The sequence below is a fragment of the Stegodyphus dumicola genome, chromosome 4 (genome assembly GCF_044657685.1).
Source record: "Stegodyphus dumicola isolate Sdum_Otavi_A_Nest chromosome 4, ASM4465768v1".
Classification (NCBI taxonomy): domain Eukaryota; kingdom Metazoa; phylum Arthropoda; class Arachnida; order Araneae; family Eresidae; genus Stegodyphus; species Stegodyphus dumicola.
The window spans coordinates 235,341,061-235,366,404 of NC_140771.1; the positions used below are offsets into that span (position 1 = coordinate 235,341,061).

At 33.2% G+C, this 25,344-nt stretch overlaps 1 protein-coding gene across 1 annotated transcript in view; it reads left to right on the forward strand.

Moving 5' to 3' along the window:
* The window catches only part of LOC118194765 (lachesin-like), a 182,889-nt gene that overhangs the window by 58,573 nt on the left and 98,972 nt on the right, over positions 1-25,344 (forward strand). The window contains exons 4-5 of the mRNA XM_035365969.2: positions 8,549-8,719; positions 15,961-16,098. Of these exons, the coding sequence (XP_035221860.2) occupies positions 8,549-8,719; positions 15,961-16,098 (309 nt within the window). The remainder of the gene's footprint in view (positions 1-8,548; positions 8,720-15,960; positions 16,099-25,344) is intronic.

Here is a 25,344-nt window from a genome sequence, read left to right on the forward strand (position 1 = left end):
CTGTAAATAAAAACTATAATTATTCAGGAGAACTTTTAAAATTACAATCATTACACGGTAGAACAAAAAGTGAAGATATTTACAAACAATTAAAATGTTCAGTAGAGCAGTATGGCGGTATTGACAAGTGCACTGCTATTGTAACTGACGGTTAGATATTGTTACTAAACAATTACGGCCACAATGTTCTCATTAATATATTACGAATATTTTAAAGTTTTCTTTTTAGTTCAAAAATAAAATATTTTTTAATTAACATAAACTGACTTTTCATTTATCAAACTTCTTGGCCCCCGAAATGTTTGGTGAAGAAAATATGGCCCGCGGGATATAAGTTGGACTGCGCTGAGCTAAAGTATTAAAATGTTTCCTAAGAAGAAGGTATATTTGTATATGCAATTTTAAAATAAAGATTGAGATAAAAAAAAGTATATCGCTAATCAGTGCAATAAATAAAATTCAACTTAGAAACAATAACAGAGCAAAATAATACAAATTAGAAGTATATTGCTATACCAGTGTAATAAATAAACGTATATTGCTGTACAGTGCCTTTTTAAGATAAAAAAAGTACATTGCTATACAATGCCTTTTTCAGATAAAAAAAGTATATTGCTATACACTGCCTTTTTAAGATAAAAAATATATTACTATACAGTGCCTTTTTCAGATAAAAAAGTATATTGCTATACAGTGTCTTTTTCAGATAAAAACGTATACTGCTATACAGTGCCTTTTTAGACCTCGAGACACTCGGTCGCTGACTCTTAGCTGACTCCACCAGGCACTCACTGATTAACTATCAACTCGCTAGGCGAGAAACTAACTCGCGATTGACTTGCTAGACGAGATACTGCCTAGTTGTCAACTCGATGGACTCTCCACTGACTGACTCTCCGCGTACCAGCAGGGTTTATATAGCTTTTGGCTTGTGTTCGAGAACATTCTGGGCTAAACCAGTAAGAATTCGTTCCAGAAGGTTCTCCATTCCATTATGGCATATCGCCAATTTTGTCGCCAAATGTGGAAACCCTGCCTTGCCATTTTCTGGCAACCCTAAACCTGCTTTTCGGGAAAGCTATCTTACCGCACCTGGACATTTTGTAACACATGCAATCCTTATTATCTTGGTATTTATTTCGTAATGATTAAACATCAAATCGTTACTTCTGGGCATTTAAACTCTAATACAAATTAATGAACTTAAATTAACTTGTTCTCCTTACCTCCTCCCTTCCCCCCAAAACTAGAGTACAACAAGATAAGTTTTAAAGAAATGCCAATTGAAGTACATCCTTCAACCTCGCATAGTTAAGTTGACTAAAAGCCAGTCTTCCCCTTTCGTCCTCTAATTAAAAATGTATTTATAATTTTAGTAGGTTTCTTAGCGTATCCTCTGTTAAACATAATGTACAGTTATGCCGAAAATATAAATTTGAAAACATAAGCATGAAAAAGGAGATGCAATATATACGTTAGTTTAATATCCATTGATCGTAGACGTTAGTACCATCGACTTACTTTGCTATGTAACGCGTCTAGAAAACTCCTTTCTCAGTCTTTATTTTGTCAACTGTTGGTCACACACATATTCTTTGAACTACAAAAACGTTTAAATGAATCAAAAATGCCCCTTTACGCATTTTTTAATTTACAAAAATCAATTCTATAAAAGTTATGAAATCTAAATTTTTATAAGATCATTCTGTATGTATACTTATGTTAGAATAATCTTATACTCATTACAAAAAATTAAACACAAAACGTTTATATCCCATCCTGCAAAAACAGCGCGAGATGTTTAATTTCAAAATTTGAGGTACTTGACGTCATTTCGAACTTGTCTTGAAAGGTCAGTCAGCAAATTAATTAGAATAATTCGAAGTTTATTTTTTACTCTTAGATGCTTTTTGGTTATATTACTTTGTGATTTACCAGTGTACGTCAATGTTTAATATATAATTTTATTACAAATGATATGCCGAAAAACATTTTCCCGCAAGTAATTTGTAAGTTTTCAAACGCTGAAAATATGCTATTAATATTCTCATGAAGTTTCATCAGTTTAGAATCATTATCCAATAATCCCACCACAAATTCATTAAACAAGAAATAATTTTATGCTTGTAATTTATGCAAATAATGCGACAAGCTCGCTATGGACCAATATTAAAGCCTGCCGGTATTCTTTTTTTTCTCTGTGTCACGAATTCTGTGATTCTGTAAATAAAATCTCGTTATTGAAAAAAAAAAATTATATCACTGGGAGGAACGTTTAAAAAGTTATATTTCATAATTTTTGAAAAACTGAATTCTTATAAATTAAAATGCCAAAGCATAAATATTTGTGTCATTTGAAACATTTTTGTAATTCGACGTATTTTTCTAGAACCAACGGCTGAGAAAGGGTAAGGAATTATTTGGACACGGTATATATACAAACACAATTATCGAGTGTTCACGGTTAATAATATTCTAGATTATTTGCTCTGTAGCCTTTTATACTTTGGTTTAAGGGGACTCATACATCTTAAACCCCTTATGATCTTCGAATATGTGACTGTTGCAAGAATTGGGATATTTTATTTATTTTAAAAGCAATTACTTCCAACTTTTTACATCTGACTACATAATATAGCTGCTTTGGAAAATAGTAACCAGAAAGTTTGTGTTGCCACAAATATTTTTGTAATTTAATTCTCTTTGTGACAAAATATTTCGCCATGTTTCCACACCTTGGGCGCAAGATATTTTAAAAATGGCTAATGGTACATACTTGAAATTTGCTGGAATTCTTTATATGGGCACTTATTTCTAACTGAACCAACAATCTGATGAATATTTTAATATTTAAAAATTTTATGGACGACATTAAAAAAATTTTTAATAAAATACATTTTATAAACTTAACTCAAAATAAAATAAAAGTTTAACATGGAATTTTTAGAATTTTATTCTCACAGTAGTTTCTAAATGTTATAAAAGCTATATATTAAATATGGAATTAAATTATGAAACAGAATGTTTCAAACTGTGCGCGCAAGTTGGAAACATGACGAAAAATGTTGTCACAAAGGGGATTAAATTATAAAAATATTTGTGGTAACACAAACTTTCTGATTACTCTTTCAGAAAGCAGCTATATTATGTAGTCAGCTGTAAAAAGTTGGTAGTAATTGCTTTTAAAATAAATAAGTTATCCCAATTCTTGCAACAGTCACCTATTCGAACATCTTATGGGTTTTAAGGTGTTTGAGTCCCCTTAACTCTATAAGGTATTTCTCCCACTTCCCTAGCGTGCCTTTATGGTGTAACGGTAGCACGCTGGGCTGGTATTCCAGAGATCCGTGGTTCGATTCCCGGCGAAGGCGGTTGCATATTTTTCATCTTTTCTGCTTCCAATTAACCTAATGACTCTACAAGTGGCGCCCGAACTAAAAGGGTTGTGGATGATGATTCTCCTCGCCCAGGATTTGGCGACTAGGTCCCCTAAAACCCTAGTCGTCCTTTAAAAAGGTTAGTATAAGTATAAGGTATTTCTCCCACTTCCCTAGCGTGCCTTCGTAGTGTAACGGTAGCACGCTGGGCCGGTATTCCAGAGGTACGTGGTTCGATTCCCGGCGAAGGCGGTTGCATATTTTTCATCTTTTCTGCTTCCAATTAACCTAATGACTCTACAAGTCTTTTGAATTTTGATATATTAAACGCTTCAGTTAATATTCTAGCTATCTTGGAAAAGGTCTTTTAACGGCAGTTTTAATTAATTTCCAACAAAAACTTTTTCTCTTGACAATATCGTTTCATGTATTACAGGAACCAAATATTTCTAATACATGTAAAATTTAATATAAACCTTTCAAAACTTTGTTTGCCAGATATTGTGCAATTATGCTGCAGAAGAAAATATATAAATAATATCGTTAAATTAGATGTTGTTCAAAGTGAACTCTTGAATGTTATCTTTACTAAATGTTACATAAATTAACTCTCTTTATTGGAACAATTCAAAACTGTTAACTCTATTTGGTATCAGATAAAAGTTTCGCTTCAGATTTACGTGGTCTGATAAAAGATAGATAAAAATTCCTACTCAAATTTTGTGAACTTCAAATAGGATGACCATTAGATTTGGCACATGTATTGGAGTTCTGACAACTAAATCGATTACAAGAAATTTATGACAGAGCAAGTGGTCCCTTGAGTAACAATTATGAGGAAATTGTGGTAATGCATAGTTTTAAACAACGACTCTTCCTTCCCTATTTCCCTCTATGCTAAGCCTTCTTCCCTAGCTGCCAGATTTGTGCCATCGTAGGAGAGATTAATGGAATAGAAATCACGTTGTCTAATTGTTGACCAAAAAGATGGAGCTCCATTAGGAAAGCTTTATCTCGTTCCCGTTAAATATTAAAGCTTTTTGATTAATATTTCCGGGCCTAAAATGTGGGTGTGAGCAAACGCTTCGCAGTGGTGCCACACAGAGCGAATACGTAATATGAAATAATAACTAGTGAACCATAGGTAACTTTTCAAGCCATGAATAACGACAGTATAATTTGTTCTTCATCTCTCTAATATTATGCTTATTATTACATGCCCTTACTAAACCTGTCTTTGCATTGTTTTTAAGTAATGTTTGGAACCATTGCATTTTATTTAAGTTTAATTTTTTATTTTTTATTTTATTAATGTTTTTCGCATAGGTTTCCTTTTTAGAGCATGATAAATTCATTTAGGATATCCGACTACCAGGGTTCGTACGGTCCTTAAGAGTCCTTAAAAGTCCTTAAGTTTTTTGGAATCGATTTTTGGTTCTTAAAAGTCCTTAATTTTAGCCCAAATCAGCTGAAGGTCCTTAATTTTAATCATCTGAAATTTCTATTTGTTTTTACGACTGCCATTTTGAGTGTGAATTAGCAATTTGGAGGAATAATTTTGGCAATTCACTGACGTACATGGTTATCTTTTGAATGGGTTCATGGGCTATAATTTGTTCTATTTCTAATGTAAATGATGGGATACTCGAGTTTCTAAGCAACAAGTGAAACATAAGAATTTCGAAATTTATTTTTTGTAATAAAGAGCTCTTAAACAACTTTCGCTTTTGGGGATGTGAATTCTTTTATTAAGGGGAATTATACACCTTAAAACTTATAAGATGTTCCAATAGGTGACTGTTGCAAGAATTGGGATAACTTATTTATTTTACAAGCAATTACTACCAACTTTTTACAGCTGACTACAAAATATAGCTGCTTTCTGAAATAGTAATCAGAAATTTTGTGTTGCCACAAATATTTTTATAATTTAATGCGATTTGTGACAACATTTTTCGTCATGTTTCCAACTTGCGCGCACAGTTTAAAACATTCTGTTTCATAATTTAATTCCATATTTAATATATAGATTTTATAACATTTGGAAACTACTGTGAACCTAAAATTCTAAAAATTTCATGTTAAATTTTTATTTTATTTTGAGTTGAGTTTATAAAATGTATTTTATTAAAAACGTTTTAATGTTTTCGCCTATAAAATTTTTCAATATTAAAATATTCATCAGATTGTTGGTTCAGTTAGAAAACAGTGCCCATATAAAGAATTCCATAAAATTTCAAGTATGTACCATTAGCCATTTTTAAAATATCATGCGCACGAGAAGGAAACACGGCGAAATATTTTGTCACATAGAGGATTAAATTACAAAAATATTTGTGGCAACACAAACTTTCTGGTTACTAGTTTCCAAAGCAGCTATATTATGTAGTCAGTGTAAAAAGTTGGAAGTATTTGCTTTTAAAATACATAAAATATCCCAATTCTTGCAACAGTCACATATTCGAAGATCATGAGGGGTTTTAAGGTGTATGAGTCCTCTTAAGCTTAAATTTGGCGACTTGTCAACATTTTGGCGATTTTAAGGTCAGTTTCTATAAAAAATTTTTAATTCCGAAATCTGAGAATTTTTCGACGATTTTTTTAAAACATCACATAACCTTGATAAATTTCATTAAAATAATGGTAATATATTGGAATTATATTTAAAAAATAACATTAAAATAAAACATTTTTTATTTTTCGCTGTCATATTATAAAGTTTCATTTTGGCAACTTATTATACAATATTTTGAATCTGAAAAATAAACAAGGTATAAAGCTATAAAGCATAATTTACGAAACAGCTCTTACCAAAAGCAAAAATAGCTATGTAATTAATTAAAAATGCCTTCCTTTTAATTTTTTCATAGTAAGGATTTTCCCCATGTAATTGTCTCAGAATATTAAAATTCTCAGAATATGCATCAGTTTTCTCTATAAAATTAATTTTACACTTTTCCCTCCTTTCTTCTTTCTTTTTTTCCAAAATATTTCTGGCTTTTTGCTGTTACAGAATTGGTTGGGATAATTTTCTTTAGTATTTTTGACAATGCAGCTTGGAAAGCTTAGAAGGATTTGAAGGCAAGATTTATAGATTCACGATTCTAGAAGATTCGAGAAATATGTGACAAAATGAAAAATGTCTCCATGGTATCAACGCGTAATGGATGTATTTTATAGAAAGTTTGCGATGAATTTCTTACTTTTTGTAGAATGTCTGGAAGAACAATGAAAACATAACATTTGAATTTTTTATACTATACCTGATACTATAATCTTTTTCTTAACATGTTTATCTTCTCTTTATTTTCTCTACTTTTCACTATACACAAGCATGGAAAATATCAAAAATGCTTCTAATCTTATCACTTGGGCAGGCATTATAGAAAGGGATTTTTTTATTAATAAAGACATTGAAAACTTAAATTTAAAAGATTCATCTAATATGCCTTAATGCATCATACACAGAGCTGGCACCAGGCATTTTCCTATTTGATGCAATCGCCGATTTGGTGAAAGTTTTAAAAAATTATTTTATTACTTTATTTTAAAGCGTGTATATTAAGCTTTCCAAAAACTTGTATTTTTTTCTCCCCGATCGTTCGAAACAAAATTATGGCTGTTCTTGTTCTGCGTAATGAACCGGAAGTTTCGGTTTAAAGACCCGGAACCTGATGCTTAACTCTTTCGCATCGAGAGACGACCAAATCTGTTTTCAACAAACATCGAAAACGCCCGTGTTTACGAATTTGTCTTGGAATAGTTTTGCTTTCCCGCTGCGGTTTCATCCATTGTGTGCAGTTTCACGTTAGGGCCGGACTGCACCTGCGAACGTCAATAGCTTTCCGTATTTCTCCTTTATTTGCTTCAAAAGAATGACTGACATGTCTTTTAACAACTCGCGAAACCAATGAGCTATACACTAACGTGGAGGGGAAAGAACTAGGTAGGAAATAAACGAGGCGTTGGGGCGGTTTGTCGTTGTCTGAATGAACGGGCGTTACGGGCGACTTCGATGCGAAAGAGTTAAAAATACACAGACTAATCTAAGTAACTTTAAAATGAGAAATTTTCAATTGAAGACTTTTGATGATGTTCAAAAGATTATTTTGAAGCTTTCTATTTGTAATTAAGTGCACAAGAACAAAGTTAGTATGGAAATTTAATTTTCATTTACTTGGCAACATTTTCTTTTCCTTCTGTTCAAGTTTATGCACATATCTAAAATATTTTCAGGCAATTTTGGGACGTTATGCTGTTTAAAAGCTAACGTAAATGTAGCTATTGATGACTTAATGAGATTCTTTTCTTGCTGAAAAACTAGCATTACTGACGTCACATGAAACCTGAGTTTTCTGCTGTTTTCTCTTTACATGCAATTTCTAAGTTGTTATCAGTATTTTACATTATATTGAAATAGAGTGAATGTGAAATAGTTATCATGTCGAAATCCGAAGCTCCTGGAAACTGGCTTATCTGTCTTGAAATATTGCTTTTTGGATACGCAGATTTCGATATCTGTGGATAATCTTCTAATTCACAACATTTAAACATTATCACGAAGGACATGAATGCAGATTATCCAAAGATTCTGAATGTCGGCATCTATGAATAATCTTCTGTCCACTATGTTTAAAGATTAGTTTATTTCATTGAAAATCGCAATATCTGCATATTATCGAAGTACATACATTTAATTTTGTCAGTATGTGAAATAATTTTAATAAAACTACAAGAATTTCAGGAAGGGCTATGAATTTTAATGCTATATTTTCTTCCTTTTCACAGTGATTGATTAGTTGTAACTGATATGATAACAAAGGCAATGAAATTTCGAAAATGAATAATTATAAGCTTCCAATATCAAAATTTAGTTGTATATCATGCCATTCTAAGAGTTGTAAGCATACAGCAAAACGAAATCTATGTATTTTATACTTTTGTTCCAAACTTGTTAATAGTTCTAAAAATTTAAGCAATTTCAGTTAAAAAGTTAGAGTTTGATTTCTGCTCTCATATTAGTAAAAGAAATCTTTTCTGTGGGAATATAGCAAAAGCACATTATTATCTTGTGTAAAATTAATTAACTTTCCGGTTTTTGTTTAAACCATATTACCCCTAACTCAAGTTATCCATTTATTTCCTCATAAAAAATAATCCTAAATTTTTAGTTCCACCAGATATTTTGGACCAAGGTAGCAGCAGCGATGTTGTTGTCCGGGAAGGTGCGAATGTCACACTCACCTGCAAAGCTGTTGGTTATCCCACTCCAAATATCACATGGAGAAGAGAAGACAACGAGCCCATTCCTCTTGGAGCTTGGCAAGGGAAAAAAGTGACAGGTAACTGAAAATTCGTGATTTGTATTTATTAGTCAATTACAGGTTTTTAAGTAGAAAATTCATCTGTTTAGCGTCATAACATGATGGCGCTCATTATAATTACAATTATCTATGTTTTGCTTATCATGAAGTGTAATTTTGAAAGGTTGCATGAATGAATATTTCTTGAGCAATTGGTCATAGAGCCAAGGTTTCAGTTTAAGGGGACTCATACACCTTAAACCCCTCATGATCTTCGAATATGTGACTGTTTCAAGAACTGGGATGTTTTATTTATTTCAATAGCAAATACTTCCAACTTTTTACAGCTGACTACATAATATAGCTGCTTTGGAAACAAGTAACCAGAAAGTTTCTGTTGCCACAAATATTTTTGTAATGTAATCTTCTTTGTGACAAAATATTTCGCCGTGTTTCCACCTTGCGCGCATGATATTTTAAAAATGGATAATGGTACATACTTGAAATTGGATGAAATTCTTTATATGGGCACTATTTTCTAACTGAACCAACAATATGATGAATATTTTAATACTGAAAAATTTTATGGGCGAAAACTTTTTTTTAATAAAATACATTTTATAAATTCAACTCAAAATCAAATAAAAATTTAACATGAAATTTTTAGAATTATAGTTTCACAGTAGTTTCCAAATGTTATAAAAGCTATATATTAAATATAGAATTAAATTATGAAACAGAATGTTTCAAACTGTGCGCGCAAGTTGGAAACATGACGAAAAATATTGTCACAAAGGTGATTCAATCATAAAAACATTTGTGGCAACACAAACTTTCTGATCCCTATTTCAGAAAGCAGCTATATTATGTAATCAGCTGTAAAACGTTGTTAGTAATTGCTTGTAAAATAAATAAGTTATCCCAATTCTTGCAACAGTCACCTATTCGAACATCTTATGGGTTTTAAGGTGTACGAGTCCCCTTAAGAAATAAATTAAATAAGATAGACTATTAAATCATGTAAACTTCAGTCACTTTTCACCTTGAAGGAAAAATATCCTAAATTTAATTTTTGTAGGAACTCTTGAGAAAGTTTAATGGACAATGGAGTTTGTCTGAGCTTGCTAAGGCCTTATAGTAAATAAAATCCATTTAAATATGCAAAATCTGGCCTGAAAAACTGTTAAACTTTTATGCTGAAATCTGTTTCATGAGAAGAAATATGTTGTTTTGAGGTTTTGTATGTAACTGAAATTAATTAAAAGCAAAAATGTTGAATTGTAAATGCAGATATGCTAAATTAGTGTCAATATGCTGAACCGTTTCGACGCAGGTTAGTTTGAAGCTAATTCTTTAAGATTAATGCTTTCTAATGCTAAATGTATTTTAAAGAAATGTATTTGAAAGCTTTGTATACGTAGTGTAAGGTACAGGGGTTGGGCAAAAATATGGAAACACCTTTAAAAAAACATGTTTCTTTGCTTAATATGGTGTAGGAAACCCATCGGCATCCAAAACAGCTTGCAGACTTCTCGGAATGGATAAATACAGTTCCTGTATGTTTGCCAAGGGAATATTATACCATTCTTCCTGCAAAACGGTGGCAAGTTCAGATAATGATGTTGGCGGTGGATAACGAGAACGCACTTTCCATTCCAATGTAGACCACAAAGGTTCGATAACATTCAGGTCTGGTGATTGTGATGGCCAGGGGAGATGGGACAACTCATCCTCGTGCTCAGAAAACCAGTCCTGGACAATGTGAGCTGTGTGAACAGGGACTTTGTCGTCTTGGAAAACACCATCACCATCGGGAAACACAGTTTGTACCATGGGATGAACTTGATCGGCCAAAATGTTCACATTAGTCTTGGCAGTCATGTGCCCTGACACAGTTATCATGGGGCTAGCAGAGAACCACGATATGGCTGCCCAAACCATAACAGAACCCCCGCCATGTTTCACTCTTGTCAACAAGCAGTCTGTATTATAGGCTTGAGATGGCGTTCTCCAGACGTAAACTCGGCCAGAAGTGGGAAACATTGTGAACGAAGACTCGTCAGACTATATTAGTCGCTTCCACTGCTCTATAGTCCAGGCTTTACGACTTAAACACCACCTTTTCCTGTTACGGGCAATCAAGGATCAAGGAAATGAAAATTAACGGAGTTCATAGGCAATTACGCCTTTACCTCCACATCTTCAAAGGAAATTAAATCATCCAAAAGAGGGTATTGTCAAATAAGGTAAAAAATTTTGATAAGCCGAATGACTTGGAGTAAGTGCCTTCACACTGAGTCAAAAAAAGGCAAAAAACTCAGAAGGTCTTAATTTTGTGCCGAAAAAGGGCCAGAATAATTTAGATAGGGGCAGCCAGAAAATTTTGACTAGAAAAATAAAAGGTGAAGTTTCCTTGAACCTTGATAATCATTTTCTTTGCATACGTCAGATGAAGGACACGCAGGGGAATTCCGATGCGCGTTCTTCGAGGTGGGAGGGAGGGGGAAACCTGTTTACAGGTCGATAAAGTAGTTCTGTCAGTGATCAGCTGGGAGGGAGAAGTTTCATTTTTGACCGCTATTCATTGCGGTTTTTAAAAGCCAAAAAGGACGCTGTTAAGCGCCTAAGAAAGTTCCTTTTTAAAGGAAGAGAGAAATTAAAGTTTAAAGAATCTTTTCAGTTTTAAAAAATCTTTTTCGGTTTTATTGAGATGATATATTAAAGTATGTTAAATCAGTCCTATTTGACTGTGATGTTTCTTATTAAAGAAACGTTAAGGAGGTTCCTCGAGTTAATGCCGTGTGCATTAAAGAACTTTAGAGGCGGGGGGGTTAAGGAACGAGAGGTAGTTATTCACGTGGCTATCAGTGTGAGGATATCTAGCCCGTTTAAATGGCAGAGCTGAATATTCCCTATTGAGAACCGCTCTGGGTCTTTTTCGGGAAGAAGCAACAGCAGGATCATATACGGGTAGCATATGAAGCACAGGATTTGCAACACGTTGAATATTTTTGAAACATTTTTCCGAAAGTCGCTGTATATAGCGATTAATGGGCATAATTTTGAGGTCGTTATGAATCTCTTCGTTCCGTACAAACCACGGAGCTTTTAGAATTTGACGAAGCATTTTAGATTGAAAGATTTGGACATGTTTTCTGTTAGTCAGTGCGCATGGGCCCCATACGGGACACGCATACGTAAGAACCGGCCTAATCATTGATTTGTAGAGCAAGATTTTGTTATCAGTTGACAGGTCGCTATAACTAGCTAAGAGGGGGCGTAGGGCGGTTTTGACAGCTGTCGCACCCGCTATGATTTTGCGGATGTGAGGCTGCCAAGTTAATTTTGAGTCTAGTAAAACACCTCGATATTTGTAAGAAGAGACCCAGGGAATGGGTTCACCGAAGAGCATTAAGTTAGGTAAATTTGGGATATTTCTTCGGATGAACATGGTGGCAGCACATTTTGCGACATTAATTTTGATTTTATACAGACCGAGCCAGAGTTCTAAGGTCGAAAGGTAACTCTGCAATTGTGAGATTACCTGGAGGGTGTTGGAGTGTTGAGAAATGATGGCTGTATCGTCTGCGTATAATGCAAGATCGATATTTGGGGCCTTAGGAATATCATTTACATAAAGGTTAAAGATTGCGGGGGCGAGGAGACTTCCTTGAGCCACCCCAGCATAGATTGGGCCTGTTACGGGCATTAGCATCACTGATGAGTGGCTTCTCAATTGCAGCACGGCCAGCAATTCCCTGTTTATGAAGCTCCCTTCTAATTGTTTTGGTACTCACAGGGTTCGGTAACACAACATTTATTTCAGCAGTAACTTTTGCAGCTGTGGTCTTCTTATTTTTCGTCACAATTGCCCTTAATGATCGTCTGTCATGATCACTCACACGTTTTCATCCGCGCTGTGATTTAGCAGATGATGTTTTTCCGCTTTTAAAATATGCGGAATAAATCTTCGATACAGTACCTCTTGAAACACTAAACACCTCGGCTACCTTGCTTACGGAAGCACCTACCATACGTGCTCCAACAATTTGCCCACGTTCGAAGTCTGTTAACTCTGACATAATGCAATGGCAACCTCACATAACAGTACTCCGACAACAACTGAACTGTTTAGCACATTTACGAAGTTGTATAGGTGGCGTCAGTAGTCAAAAACGCCAGCGCCACCTACATATTTCATTAAAATCAATCTTTCTTTTCAAACATGCATTTCACAAGGTGTTTCCATATTTTTGTCCATCCACTGTATATCCTAATTTTATAACAGTTATTTTAAGTTTTTGCACTTTTCCTATGTCTTCTAGCTTCAGCATACAATCCCTCACCAATATGAGGTTTTAGAATCGCGTTAGATGCAAATGAGAAGGAGTAAGTATTTAAGTCAAAGCTCTACTGACTTCCAGAGAGAGAATTTGGATTACTGGATAGCGCGAGTATGCCTTTGGGGTACATTTTTCGAAGTTGTTACTACGCTCGGGCGTATTACCCGCCTTTTAATAGCTTCGTTAGCTAATTTAATATACCGGGCCAACTAGTTTAGAGTTTGTGTTAACTTCGGCTAAATCCTTTTAGTTAGTCACTACTTAGTTCTTATTTCTTACATTTATGACTTTACGCTTAAGTGGAGCCTTTGTTGTGCGCCCCGAGAAAGGGGCTATCTGTGAATCTTTATTTTGAGCGATAAAGGATAATTAACGCTTCTTGAGTTAACATTTCTGTTCTTGGATTTAAGCGATTATTCGCTTAAAGCGATTATTCCTCAACACATAGTTAATAGATAAAAGAGAGGAGTATTATAATAGGGTTAACCTAAACTTTTATATCTTCCAAATTTTTAATTAGTGCTACCTAACTATTTCTTATCATATAAGAACAGATATTTTTCATTTGTTTGACTTAGCTGAGAAAGCAGTTTTCTCTTAAATGTTTTTTTTCTACAGAAACCTTAAAAGTTTCCTGTTTAGTGAATTTTACTAATAATCATCTTATAAATATTATAGTTTCAAAGACTATTACATTTTATTCATACTTTAAGCTGAAATTATGAGCCTAGAATCACCAGTTTGGGACATATTTATTCATACCTTTTTGAAATGGTATTTACTATTCATTAATGTATCATATATTTGCCTAAAAGAAATATAGGACACTTTATATTTTCTCCTCCTCTTTTGGCTGCTTGGATGTTATATCTATCTTTTATATATTATTTATTATGGCTTTATTCTATTCGGTATGTTGCCATGGTAATATATAAAATTTCACTATGTATGCTGATGTGGCCGATAAATCGTTATCTTTTTTTTGTTAGTGTGATGCCTCCCTCCCTCCCCCCAAAAAACACACTAACAAAAGCTTTGATTAATATGATATATAAAGAAATATATCAGTGGTCTTAATTTAAACTCTGTATGAGATGCAAATATTATGCATAACATTTTTTGCTTTTTGTTTCATACAATTTCAATTGTATGAAACAAAACTTCCTTATTCAGATTCTTTATTAACTTATTCAGATAGTTGTAAGTATGAGGATACTTACAACTATCTGAATTTGATAAATTCTCCAACTGAACTAATATAAATTAGACAAAAATGTATCTTATGTTGCTTTGTGCATTAAAGGGTGGTTGAAAACACACTCGGACACGTAGCCTGGAGTACTCTACATCAAAATTGAAAGGGAGGTTTGCAAAGTTGCACTATCACATATACGGTGCTCAACATGTATGTCAACTACAAATTCAATTTTGTCCTCCTTGTCACGATAATTGTTTAAGCCAGAAATGTGAGAAAAGCCACAACAACAGCTTCAAAAATTCTCATAATTTCACATAACCAAGATTAGCTTACGAAATATCACTGGCAGAGTACCCTTCACATATGTCCGGATTCTCGATTTTAATTTTCATTTCGATCCCCACGCAATGCGTAAAAACACAACTTCAAAAATAATTTTTACAGAGATACATGGCTCAAAGCTTACACAAACTCTGATCTTAGGCATTTTGTCGCCTTCTGATCATTCGATGTCTACCGCATAATGAGTATATGGCGAAGTTGTACTTTAACTTGTCTTCCAGTACGATAAGAGCCTGGGTGCCATGGATACCTACTAGAAGACATGTTCTTTTAAAACAAAGTTTATTTTTTTAAAATGTTCTTCAGAGCATACCCTTGAGCAAATTAAAATAATCTGAGGAATGATTATTTTAACTTCATAAAAACCCGAGGATATTAATCCAAAACAACCTGCATTCATCTGTCACATTATTTTTACATTATTTTAACAAACTGGAGCTTATCTTTGGCTATTTTGGGTTTCAAGCTGTTTCAGCTGGTCTCAAACAGCTGGTTTCAAGCTGGTCACAATCTGGTTGTCTGCGCCCATCATTTTCAACTTACTTTTAAGATGGGACGTGATGGTAGAATGGCACCAAGTTAAATAGAGCATCAAAGAGATTCCAACAATTAAAAATTATTCCCTTTAATTTAATTCTGTTCCATAGTTAGAGATCTGAGAATTCTTAACTTTTTTGTGGTCAAGCCTTTAGTTGAACCTATAATAGCCGGTATCCTTCTTGCCTTCAGAATCCAAGTGCCTTCTTGCCTTCAGTTGGGTCTAAAAGCTGTTGTAAGTGAATGAGTATTGACCAGAGCCAGATTTAGACTTGATAGAGTCCTAAGTTATTTTAGATATAGATCCCTTTATAAGTCTGTTATGGTGCATTTTAATACTATTTATACTATATTTTAATTTTTGGGGTTCCCCCAAGAAAGAGGGGCCTAAGCTAGAGCTTGTGTAGCTTATACGTAAATCCGGCCCTGGTATTGACAACGTGGCCGCATGGAGCAAGAGATCATGTGCGCATATTTTAGTCAAAGTTTAGTTTTTTAAATATCAGATCCTAAAATGTGCAGTTCTTTTCTAAGGTGTAATCAAACATTTTGTAAATAAAATAAGAAATTATATTTGCCGAAAGTGGTAATAAGTAGTAAAACGTAGAAAATATATATTACGCAAAAACACAGTTGCAAGCTATTGGAAGAAGTAGAACTAATACCACCAGAAAAATTCCGAAAATATTTTTGAAAGGAAGCAATTAATTCGTGAGCAGAGCATAAGGTATTCCTTTTAGAAGAAAGCATAGGTATAAGTAATCACTGCTGAGAAAAGTCTGATGATGAATAATTTTTTTTATGTATTTTCTTTATTTTGTTCGTTATTATTCATAAACTCATAACATATCATTTTACAGATCCTAATGCTGTCACTTACGAAGGAGAAATTCTTAGCATCACCAGAGTGAGCCGCCTTCATACGGGGGCTTATCTGTGCATCGCCGCCAATGGTGTCCCCCCTTCAGTCAGTCGTAGGATTATTCTTCACGTGCATTGTAAGTAAATCTTTCAGGGAAAAACCTGTTCAGACGCGTAATCAGAATGTCTGATCGTTAGTCCAATAAGCGTTATATCAGACAAGGCTAAAATAAAAGAATTTGAAAAGAGAATCCCGCTTTTCAAAATTTGATTCCATTAAACTTAAAAACTTTTCAAAAGGGTTATGTTTACAGAAATTTTGTGTATGGCAATAAATAGATAATTATCGACAATTGAGAATTCTGATCTTATAATAAATTAAATTCATTAATGTTTAAATATAGTGTCTTTTAAAAATCTAAGATAATTTTAGTAACGAAGATAATTTTGTGAGAATTTAGCACCATATATCAGTTTTCATCTTTGCTTCTTTCTGTTCGAAACAAAAAATTCAGTAACTGTGAAATTCATGTATTTCGAAATTCATGTATTTCGTATTCATGTATTTTTCATGTATTTCGAAATTCATGTATTTCGTATTCATGTATTTTTCATGTATTTCGAAATTTCTCACACTTTGTAAAAGCTAAACGTTATTTTTTATTTGTCTCGAAATGCGATTTTGCATTGTTTCACTTTTTATTTGAGTTTATTGCCATTTGGCAAAATATAAGATATTTATTTATGTTTCCAATTTCATCTGTTATTAATTAACAAATTAATCTATTTAAAAGTAATAAATGAAGTTCTTTAGATTATTACAATTTTAAGTTGTTAATTTGATTGATTTAAATAAAAACGCATTTAATTTGTGATACATCTCATTAAAAGCCGCCAGGTCGGTATAGTGGTCAGGGAAGCTGACTGCGATGCCGAAGGGCCTGGGTTCGAATCCCGGAGAAGGCATGGTTGTAACTGTCCGTTCCCTTCATAGGAAAGGCGATCGTGGCCCACCTATTAGGGTGCCTCCATAATAAAGAGACCACCACATCCGGCCTTGTATAGATTAATGGACTGGGTTACATTTGCAATTGTTCACAATCTGCCATTGGAAAAAAATATATCTCATTAAAAAATTCAGTCAGTATGTAATGACATTACAGATTTTTCTACTTTTCAAATGTATAGAAGATATCGAAAGTTCCCATGCTATTCTAAAAGTCTAATCAACCGATTTCCTCCAAAATGCTTCGAACAAACAGTAGTCGCTATCCCACCTAGGCGAACAATTACAGCCTTTTGAGCTATTGTTAAAAGTCTAAACTATTTCAGAATTTTTAAAAGTCTAATCAACCGCTATCCTCCAAAATGTTTTCGAACAAATAGCAGTCGCTATCCCATCTAGGCGAACAATTACAGCCTTTTGGGCTATTGTTAAAAGTCTAAACCATTTCAGAATTTTTTGTTTGTTTTAAACATTTTAAAGCAACTCTGAAAGAATGGGTAATAATGCGAAATGCTTTCAACTTCATTGCTTCAATTTAGTGGATGGCTCGTTATGTGCCGATGTGGCAAGTGATTTTGTATCTGTAAGTTCACATTGCTAGAAGCCGTTGTAATTGGACCCAGCTTAGTTTATGACACGGGCTGAAGATGATCTTTTAATTACACAATGTATTTGAATCTCTGATACCTCGCACATAGTAGTGGCTTGTTTTTATTAAATGTAAGTTGTATTAGAAGACATAGCTTTTAACAAACCTTCGAGTTAACTTTTACCTTTTGTCTGTATTCTTGGAGTTCAGACTCCTGCTTAACAAAAAGCCAAAACTTCATCTGAAGGACAGAAAGGTTAGACTGGTGTAGTTAATAGTTAATTAAGTTTAAACAGATTCGTCAGCGGCGAAGTAGTCAAAATCTTTGTATATAGATAACTCACTCCAAGCTGGATGCAAGAGTTTTTCTTGTTATTTTTAGTTTTATTCGTTTATTTATTTTACATTTTTATTTATTTTGGAACTGTTTTTATACCCTTGAGCAAATTAAAATAATCTGAGGAAGGATTTGCATATAGATAACTCATTCTAAGCTGGATACAAGAGTTTTTCTTGTTATTTTTAGTTTTATTCGTTTATTTATTTTACATTTTTTTTATTTTGGAACTGTTTTGATACCCTTGAGCAAATTAAAATAATCTGAGGAAGGATTTGCATATAGATAACTCATTCCAAGCTGGATGCAAGAGTTTTTCTTGTTATTTTTAGTTTTATTCGTTTATTTATTTTACATTTTTATTTATTTTGGAACTGTTTTTAGTTTTATTCCACTCTGGAAATAATTAAGAACAAGTGATTTAGTCGCTCCTCAGTAATATGATAAAAAATCAATTAAATGATTTAATGCTTTTTGTGAGTCTGTTCAAGATTTGGCTCAATCAGTTTGTAAGGATTATGTTAATTTTATTAACAGTTAAATTTTAAGTTAAAGCTCCTTTCCTGTAAAATTCTTAACTTCACCTTACTACTTCCGGCCAGAACATAGTTTTGGAATCTTGCTGAATATTTAATGAGGAGGAGCGGTATTTAAACCACGAAGTTACTTACTGAGTCAGAGAGAATCAGATTTTCTGATTTACGCGCGTCTGCCTTTTTGGCTACTCTCTCTCTCAAAGCTGTTATACGCTCGGCCCTTGATAAACTTCGTAGTCAAATAAGTTAAGAAGCCAACTCGATTTGAACTTTGATAGCTTCGGCTATATTTCGTTAGTTAATCTTAGTTTTAGTTTAATTCTTAGTCTTTTAAGTTCAAGCCCAAGTGCGGGCTTTGTTTGTACACTCCCAGGCAGAGTTAAATCTTATTGAAATAATAAAGGGTTGGTTACCCTTCTATTTTGTTGTTTCTTGTCACCGAACTTAAGCGATTATTCGATTATCAGTTCTTAGATTCTTCACTTCCAACATTAACTTAGAATTCCGAAGTGAGGAACTGATGAGTTCACATACATATTAATTACTTACGTATTTTTGGTGCTCATCAGTTCTCCTGTAACATAAAAATTTATGTGTTAATTCTTCAGCATACCAGACGGGAATGTGGTTATTGATTCTGACTGTCATACCGAAGAGCCCAGGTTTGAATCCTATTATACACCTATTAGGTGTCTCTTTAATAAAGTGACCACCGCTTCCGGTCTCAGTAATGGTCAACTCCTATAACAGCTAGTGCCTGCTAGTGGAGAATGAACATAATATTAAACAAACAGCAAGGATTTCTTAGACTAACAAATGAGTGCACTTCTGAGCCGCTAAAGAAAATTTTAAGAAATTCTTTACTAGTCGTAGCAGCTCTTTTAAAATAATTTTCTCTAATTATTAAATTTGTTATCTACGAGCAACTTTGATATAAGCAATAAGAAAATTAAAATGAACTGCGCTGTAATTAGAAACGCTAGACAATAAAAATCCTGGGTCTTAATTAATATTATTGTATTTAGAATATTTTGAGGCAAATGCAATAATAAATAACATCATTTATTGCGATGCGTAGATAAAGCAATATACAATTGAACTTGTGATTGATTTAAATGCATAAAATGTTAGTTTATTTTAATTAATTATTAAACAAGATTGTTCTTAATTAATAGCGAAATAACAGGATATATTTTACTTTAAAAACCTGAAAACTGTTTTTTATATGCAACAAATGAATTAATTTACAAATTCTGATTTTGAAAGCAATGCCTTTTATGAGTGCTGCACTATTAATCAAGACTAGTTCCTGATATTACATACGTTAAAAACCAGAAAGAATGCAAATGAACTATGAAGTCTGCATATTATAGACTTTGAAAGCTCCTGATTTACCGTTTGAATATTAAGCAGCCTACACACCTTCTGCATTTTAAGAAGCAATGAAACTTTTAACACAAATCAGCATACTTATGTGTGTTTACCTAAAACGAAAACCAGAAAAACGAGTATAAAAATCAAACATGGTATAAAATAAGTCTAATGCTATATTTTTTACCTTTTAAATATTTACGTCTGTTCTATCTTCATGATGTTGTTGTATTTATTTATTTCTGGAAGGCACTTTCGGAGTAGGAATAATGTCAATTTTTGGCACTAATCCCTTTCTAATAAAATACACTGAAGCAAGTTTGATTCCAGTTTGGGGTTTCTGCTTTTGTTTCGATTTATTTACCTTATTCATTTTATATAAAATATTATTGACAAGGTATACCATAAGGTAAATTCACAAATTTACCTTATCATTTCTTTACTAAGCGGGATGAAAAAATTTAATTTTTGAAGCAATTTCTTTATGTGGTAAGTAGTAATTGAAAACAGCAGCTTGTTAAAATTAACATTTAATAATTAACTACCAAATTAAATATTGAAGACACAAATTTATTCTAAAATGATTGAGAGATGACTTTTCTCTTTAATTCTGAAGAATTTCTTGTTAAACAATTATCACATTACTTTGAATATTTAATTGCATATGATTGAAATGTATATGCCAAAGGTGGTCATAGCTCGTCTCATGAACCGCATGCAGTTCTCGCAGGCAAGTGGTGCAGCTTTTATGCGAATAAATCTTATGCAAAAAATATGGTAAACTTATCTGCTCAATGTTCATGCTCATTGGAGCAAGGGCTTACAAGGGTGCCCAATTTATTTATCATTAGCAGCTGCATAAACTAAACTGGGGTAATCTGCAGTGGAACAGAAAATGCATTTAATGTATCAGAAACATTTAATATAATACAGAAATTGATTTTTTAAGTAGCTTCGAAGTTGATTTTATGTCTGAATTGTTGGGAAAGTTGTGAACTGGAAGCTTTAGGAATTCCTAATAAATCTGATGATAAGAACAGCTTATCGGACGATGTTACATTCAGAAGATTTCGAGAATCCTTAAAAAATGTGGACAACAAACACACTTGCCGTGGCAAAGAACATGCAAGAGAATTACTGAAAAAGTGTATTTTTTTACCTTATCAAGCTGTAATCAAAGGAAACAAAAACATTATAAAAACTTCACGTTGTCTTTCCACTCATCTTCACATCCTGAAGGCAAACGCTCATTAATTGATTGATTATAAGCAGACGTTTCTTTCCATTTGACTTCTGCCATTGCTTTTAAAATGAAGTAATTATGGACTTTTAGCTTTTGAAAAATCTAGTTGCGACTCTCGAACTTTTCTGAATTTTAACATGCGGCTTTAACTGACAGGAATTTGGCCACAGCTGGTATATGTAATCTAAATGACATGGAGTTGCTTGAGTTTTTTATCTCCTTACATTTACATACTGCTTCTTAAAAATTAAGAGGGAAAAAATACCCGGTATATATTACTTTCAGGAGAGGATTTAAAGACATCTTTTAACTATATATTGTTTTCAAAATCGTAAAAAACAACCTTGTATTTAGCGTAGGTATAATGAAACACTCAATCGATTTCGAGGGCAGCTAAAGGTCCCTCCTCATCAGGAGAAAGAAATACATAGAAAGAAGAAAATAGGAGTCACAGAACCACGTGGTCCTTATCAGCACTGCACGTGGTTATAACTAGATAGTTCAGATTTTGAGCGTAAGGTGCATTTGCCCCTCGCTCCCTATTTTAACTTCGCTAATATTTCTTTATGCTTGATCAGATAGCCTGGCTCAGTAAAAGTAGGCGGCCATTGCAACTCTGATTAAAAATCTAGTTATAACCACGTGCAGTGCTGATAAGGACCACGTGGTTCTGTGACTCCTATTTTCTTCTTTCTATGTATTTCTTTCTCCTGATAAGGAGGGACCTTTAGCTGCCCTCGAAATCGATTGAGTGTTTCATTATGCCTACGCTAAATACAAGGCTGTTTTTTACGATTTTGATTGTCACATTAGCGTGTTTCTCTTCTAATCTATATATTGTTTTATTTGCCCATACTATGTACATTGCTACCTTGGAATTGTTTAAATCATATGCTGAAAAACCTAGGCGGAAAATATGTTGTAGAGACATTAGGATTTTTTTGGAAGCCAGAAAGATGAAAAATTAGCAACCGCCTTCGCCGTTAATCGAACCACGAACCTCTGAAATACCGGCCCAGAGTGCAGAATCACTACACCGCGAAGGACGCTAGGAAAGTGGGAGAAATATCTTAAAAGCAAAAAATATATGACTATACAAAGCAGCGGTCTTACACTGGTCTGTGTGTCTGGAGGGCCCCAAAGCAATTTTACAAAGCTTCCAATTATATATTTGTTGTAAATACAGTGCTTATAGTTTTAGAGACATAGGCATATGAATTGAGCTTATGACATAGAGATATGGACTTAGCTGTTGAATGTAAAAGACACAGAATGAATAGGCTGGGGCTTTGTTACTGTATTCTTGCATTGCCAGTCTATGTGATTGTCGTACGCTAATTTTGACAAATATGTATACACAAATTTCGTATATGAAATGTAAAATACAGTAAAAAAGATTTTTACTCATTTAAAAGCAATTGTTGTTTTGCTAAGAAAAGTTTTAATTTTTAAAAAAAAACCAGGCCTATCAGAACTCAGGCTTATAGATTGTGCGTTCGGCTTACATGCAGTTTCAGTTTGAGACTGTACAGTACGTTATTCATATAGATTCTGTTTGAGACTGTAAAGTAATAGAGTATGTTATTCATACTTTGACAGTTTAAATAGTTCAAAATAATTAAAATAAAAAAGTTTTGAAATCATGATCATCACAAATACAATGCGCCATCCAGCTTTTGAATAATGTTACTCACACAGATAAGATTTTTAAAATTTTAATTGGAAAGCTAATTAAACTTGTGCCAAATGTATTTTAAAGATTTTTTTTAATTTAATTTTTCTGTAAACAAATTTCTAATCTTTATAATGTTATTCTAAATTAATGGTACTGAATAGTTATTTAAACGAAGAAGTGTAACACATTTAAACTAGAAGATAAAATAAAAATATTAGCTTTGAATTTTAGAAGTAATTTGAATTAGTGACTCGTAGATGCTTCTACATATCAACAGATTATAGGTAAAGGCTATTCAAGCCCCTGTGCTACTGACATGGATGATTGCATTTTTAAAAAGACAGATCATAATTATAAGTTTACAGCCAAAAGCCGAATATTTAATTAAGAGCCCTTGGCTAACAATTTTCTCATTAATTTAACCTGAACAGTTTGACAACTAAAATGCTCATATGAAGGATTGGAAGATGCTTGAGCCATTAATTATCGAAGGTATAGAATGACATGAATGAATATCATCGATAAATCTGCTTGCACCGACTTCTGAAGAAGGCACAAAACGATTTGAGAAATTAGCTGTAATGACATGAAATTTATATTACTTTCGTAACATAGAAAATGGTAAAATATTAAAATGGATCACTTCATTGGATAAATATGAATCAACTTATTTAGGATACCCAAGAAATTTTATGTCCGAAAGTTCATTTATTTTTATTTCCCAAAGTACGTTACTCTTATGAATTTTGTATCTAAGTAAATAATTTTAGCGAAATTATATTAGAAATTGTACTTTTTTTTAGTCCAAAGGGGCGTTAGCTCAGAAGGGCTATTAATTTCGTTTTGGCATTTTGCGTCAATATATACTGTAAATATCCGTATCACTTTTCAAACCCTTGGTGCCATATATTGTCATAAATTATATTTAACGAAATTAAATAATGAAGAATCTGCATAAATTGCTGCATGTTTCTCGCATTGTGATAAAACAACGGTACCTAGACCCATCAATTTTGAATAGCGTAATCCTCCTCCGAATATGGGTATCTGGAAGCCCAAATTTCCAACTTGTTTTATTATCTGTTTCATACACTTTAACGAATTTTTTATTAAGAAACTCAACGATTTCAAAGCGAGCAATGCTAACATTGCACAGGAAAAAAAAACATTTTTATCTCCAGCATGCGAGATTCTTGTGCATCGGAAATTCTAACCATATGTTTTCTTTAAATTATTTTGCGATATTGCTGTTGAATTGAATTTTATGGTTTAAGGGCGAAGAACATTATATTTAATAAATAAAGATAACGCAGAAAACGTTAAAAATCGCCCGTTTAGTGTAATATAAAATCCGAAGGGTATCTGATTTTTTTTAATAAATATTCTTTCACAGAATAACAGTTTCCCTGCAGTGCGCGTTGACGTGTATCATTTAATTTTGTGTGTGTATCTGTGTCTGTGTGTAATATAACACGAAAATCTCAAGAGGCGATGCTTTGCCAAACAGTACGAATACAGGGGCAAGTCCACTTAACATTAAGTAGACTGTCTCACTGTTTTGGCGTGATATCGCCAAGCTGGAGACGGTTTGGGCGGCTACTTTTTGTCACCAGATTTGGTGATAAATCTTCAAAATAGGTCAAACTTGGCGACATTTTGGTCTGATTCCTATATCACTGTAATGTGTATTGTAATTCAATAACTTTATTTGATTCCGCATGTAGCTGTCCTCAAACGGCTTCTAGTAATTACGTCTAAAGAGGCGTTTATTTAACATTTTGTGTGTTACCTTTATTTATTAAAAATCGTGTTCTTCGCACTTAAACCTTAAAATTCAGTTCAACAGCAATGTCGCTAAATAATTTTAAAATTAGCTTATCCTTAGAATTTTCGTTACACAGTTCCAAGCGCTGGAGATAAGAAGATATTTTTTACCCAGTAGAGTGTTGTCATTGTTCACTTTGAAATCCTTGAATTTGTTAATCAAAATTTCGTTATATATAGTACTAGTATAGTTTTACAAAATATGAAATCGATAATAAAACAAATCCCAAATTGCAAATTTGGTCTTCCACATGTTCATATTCGTAGGAGGATTACGTCATTCAAAATTGGATGGCTCTAGGTACCGTTGTTTTATCACAGTGCGAGAAACATACACACATTTATGCAGATTTATTTAATTTTTCAAATATAATACAGGGCGTTGGTAATGAAGTCGCCGACAGCCTGGCGAAGCAGGCGGTCTCAAATGTCAGTGCAATGGATATTGAAGTAACAGGTTCGAAGAGAATTGCTATTTGAAGAATGAAGGACTTTTACGTTAACAAATGGAAAATACAATGGTTCTCTTCACCTAAAAACAAAAGATTTATGCAACTAATTAAAATCACGAATAAAATGAAATGTATGAACAATATTGATGTTAATCAGGTTTTAACTGGACATGGTAGGTTTCTGTTCTATTTCAATCGATTTAATCTGCAGGAAAATAAACTATGTTATAGTTGTCAGGTTGATGGTGGTGATGCTAGGCATTTTGTGGTTGATTGTAGTTTAAAAGCCCCTATTAGAGATATTTTTAACATTACTGTTTTTAATATAAGTGCCATTAGTTTTAAAATTT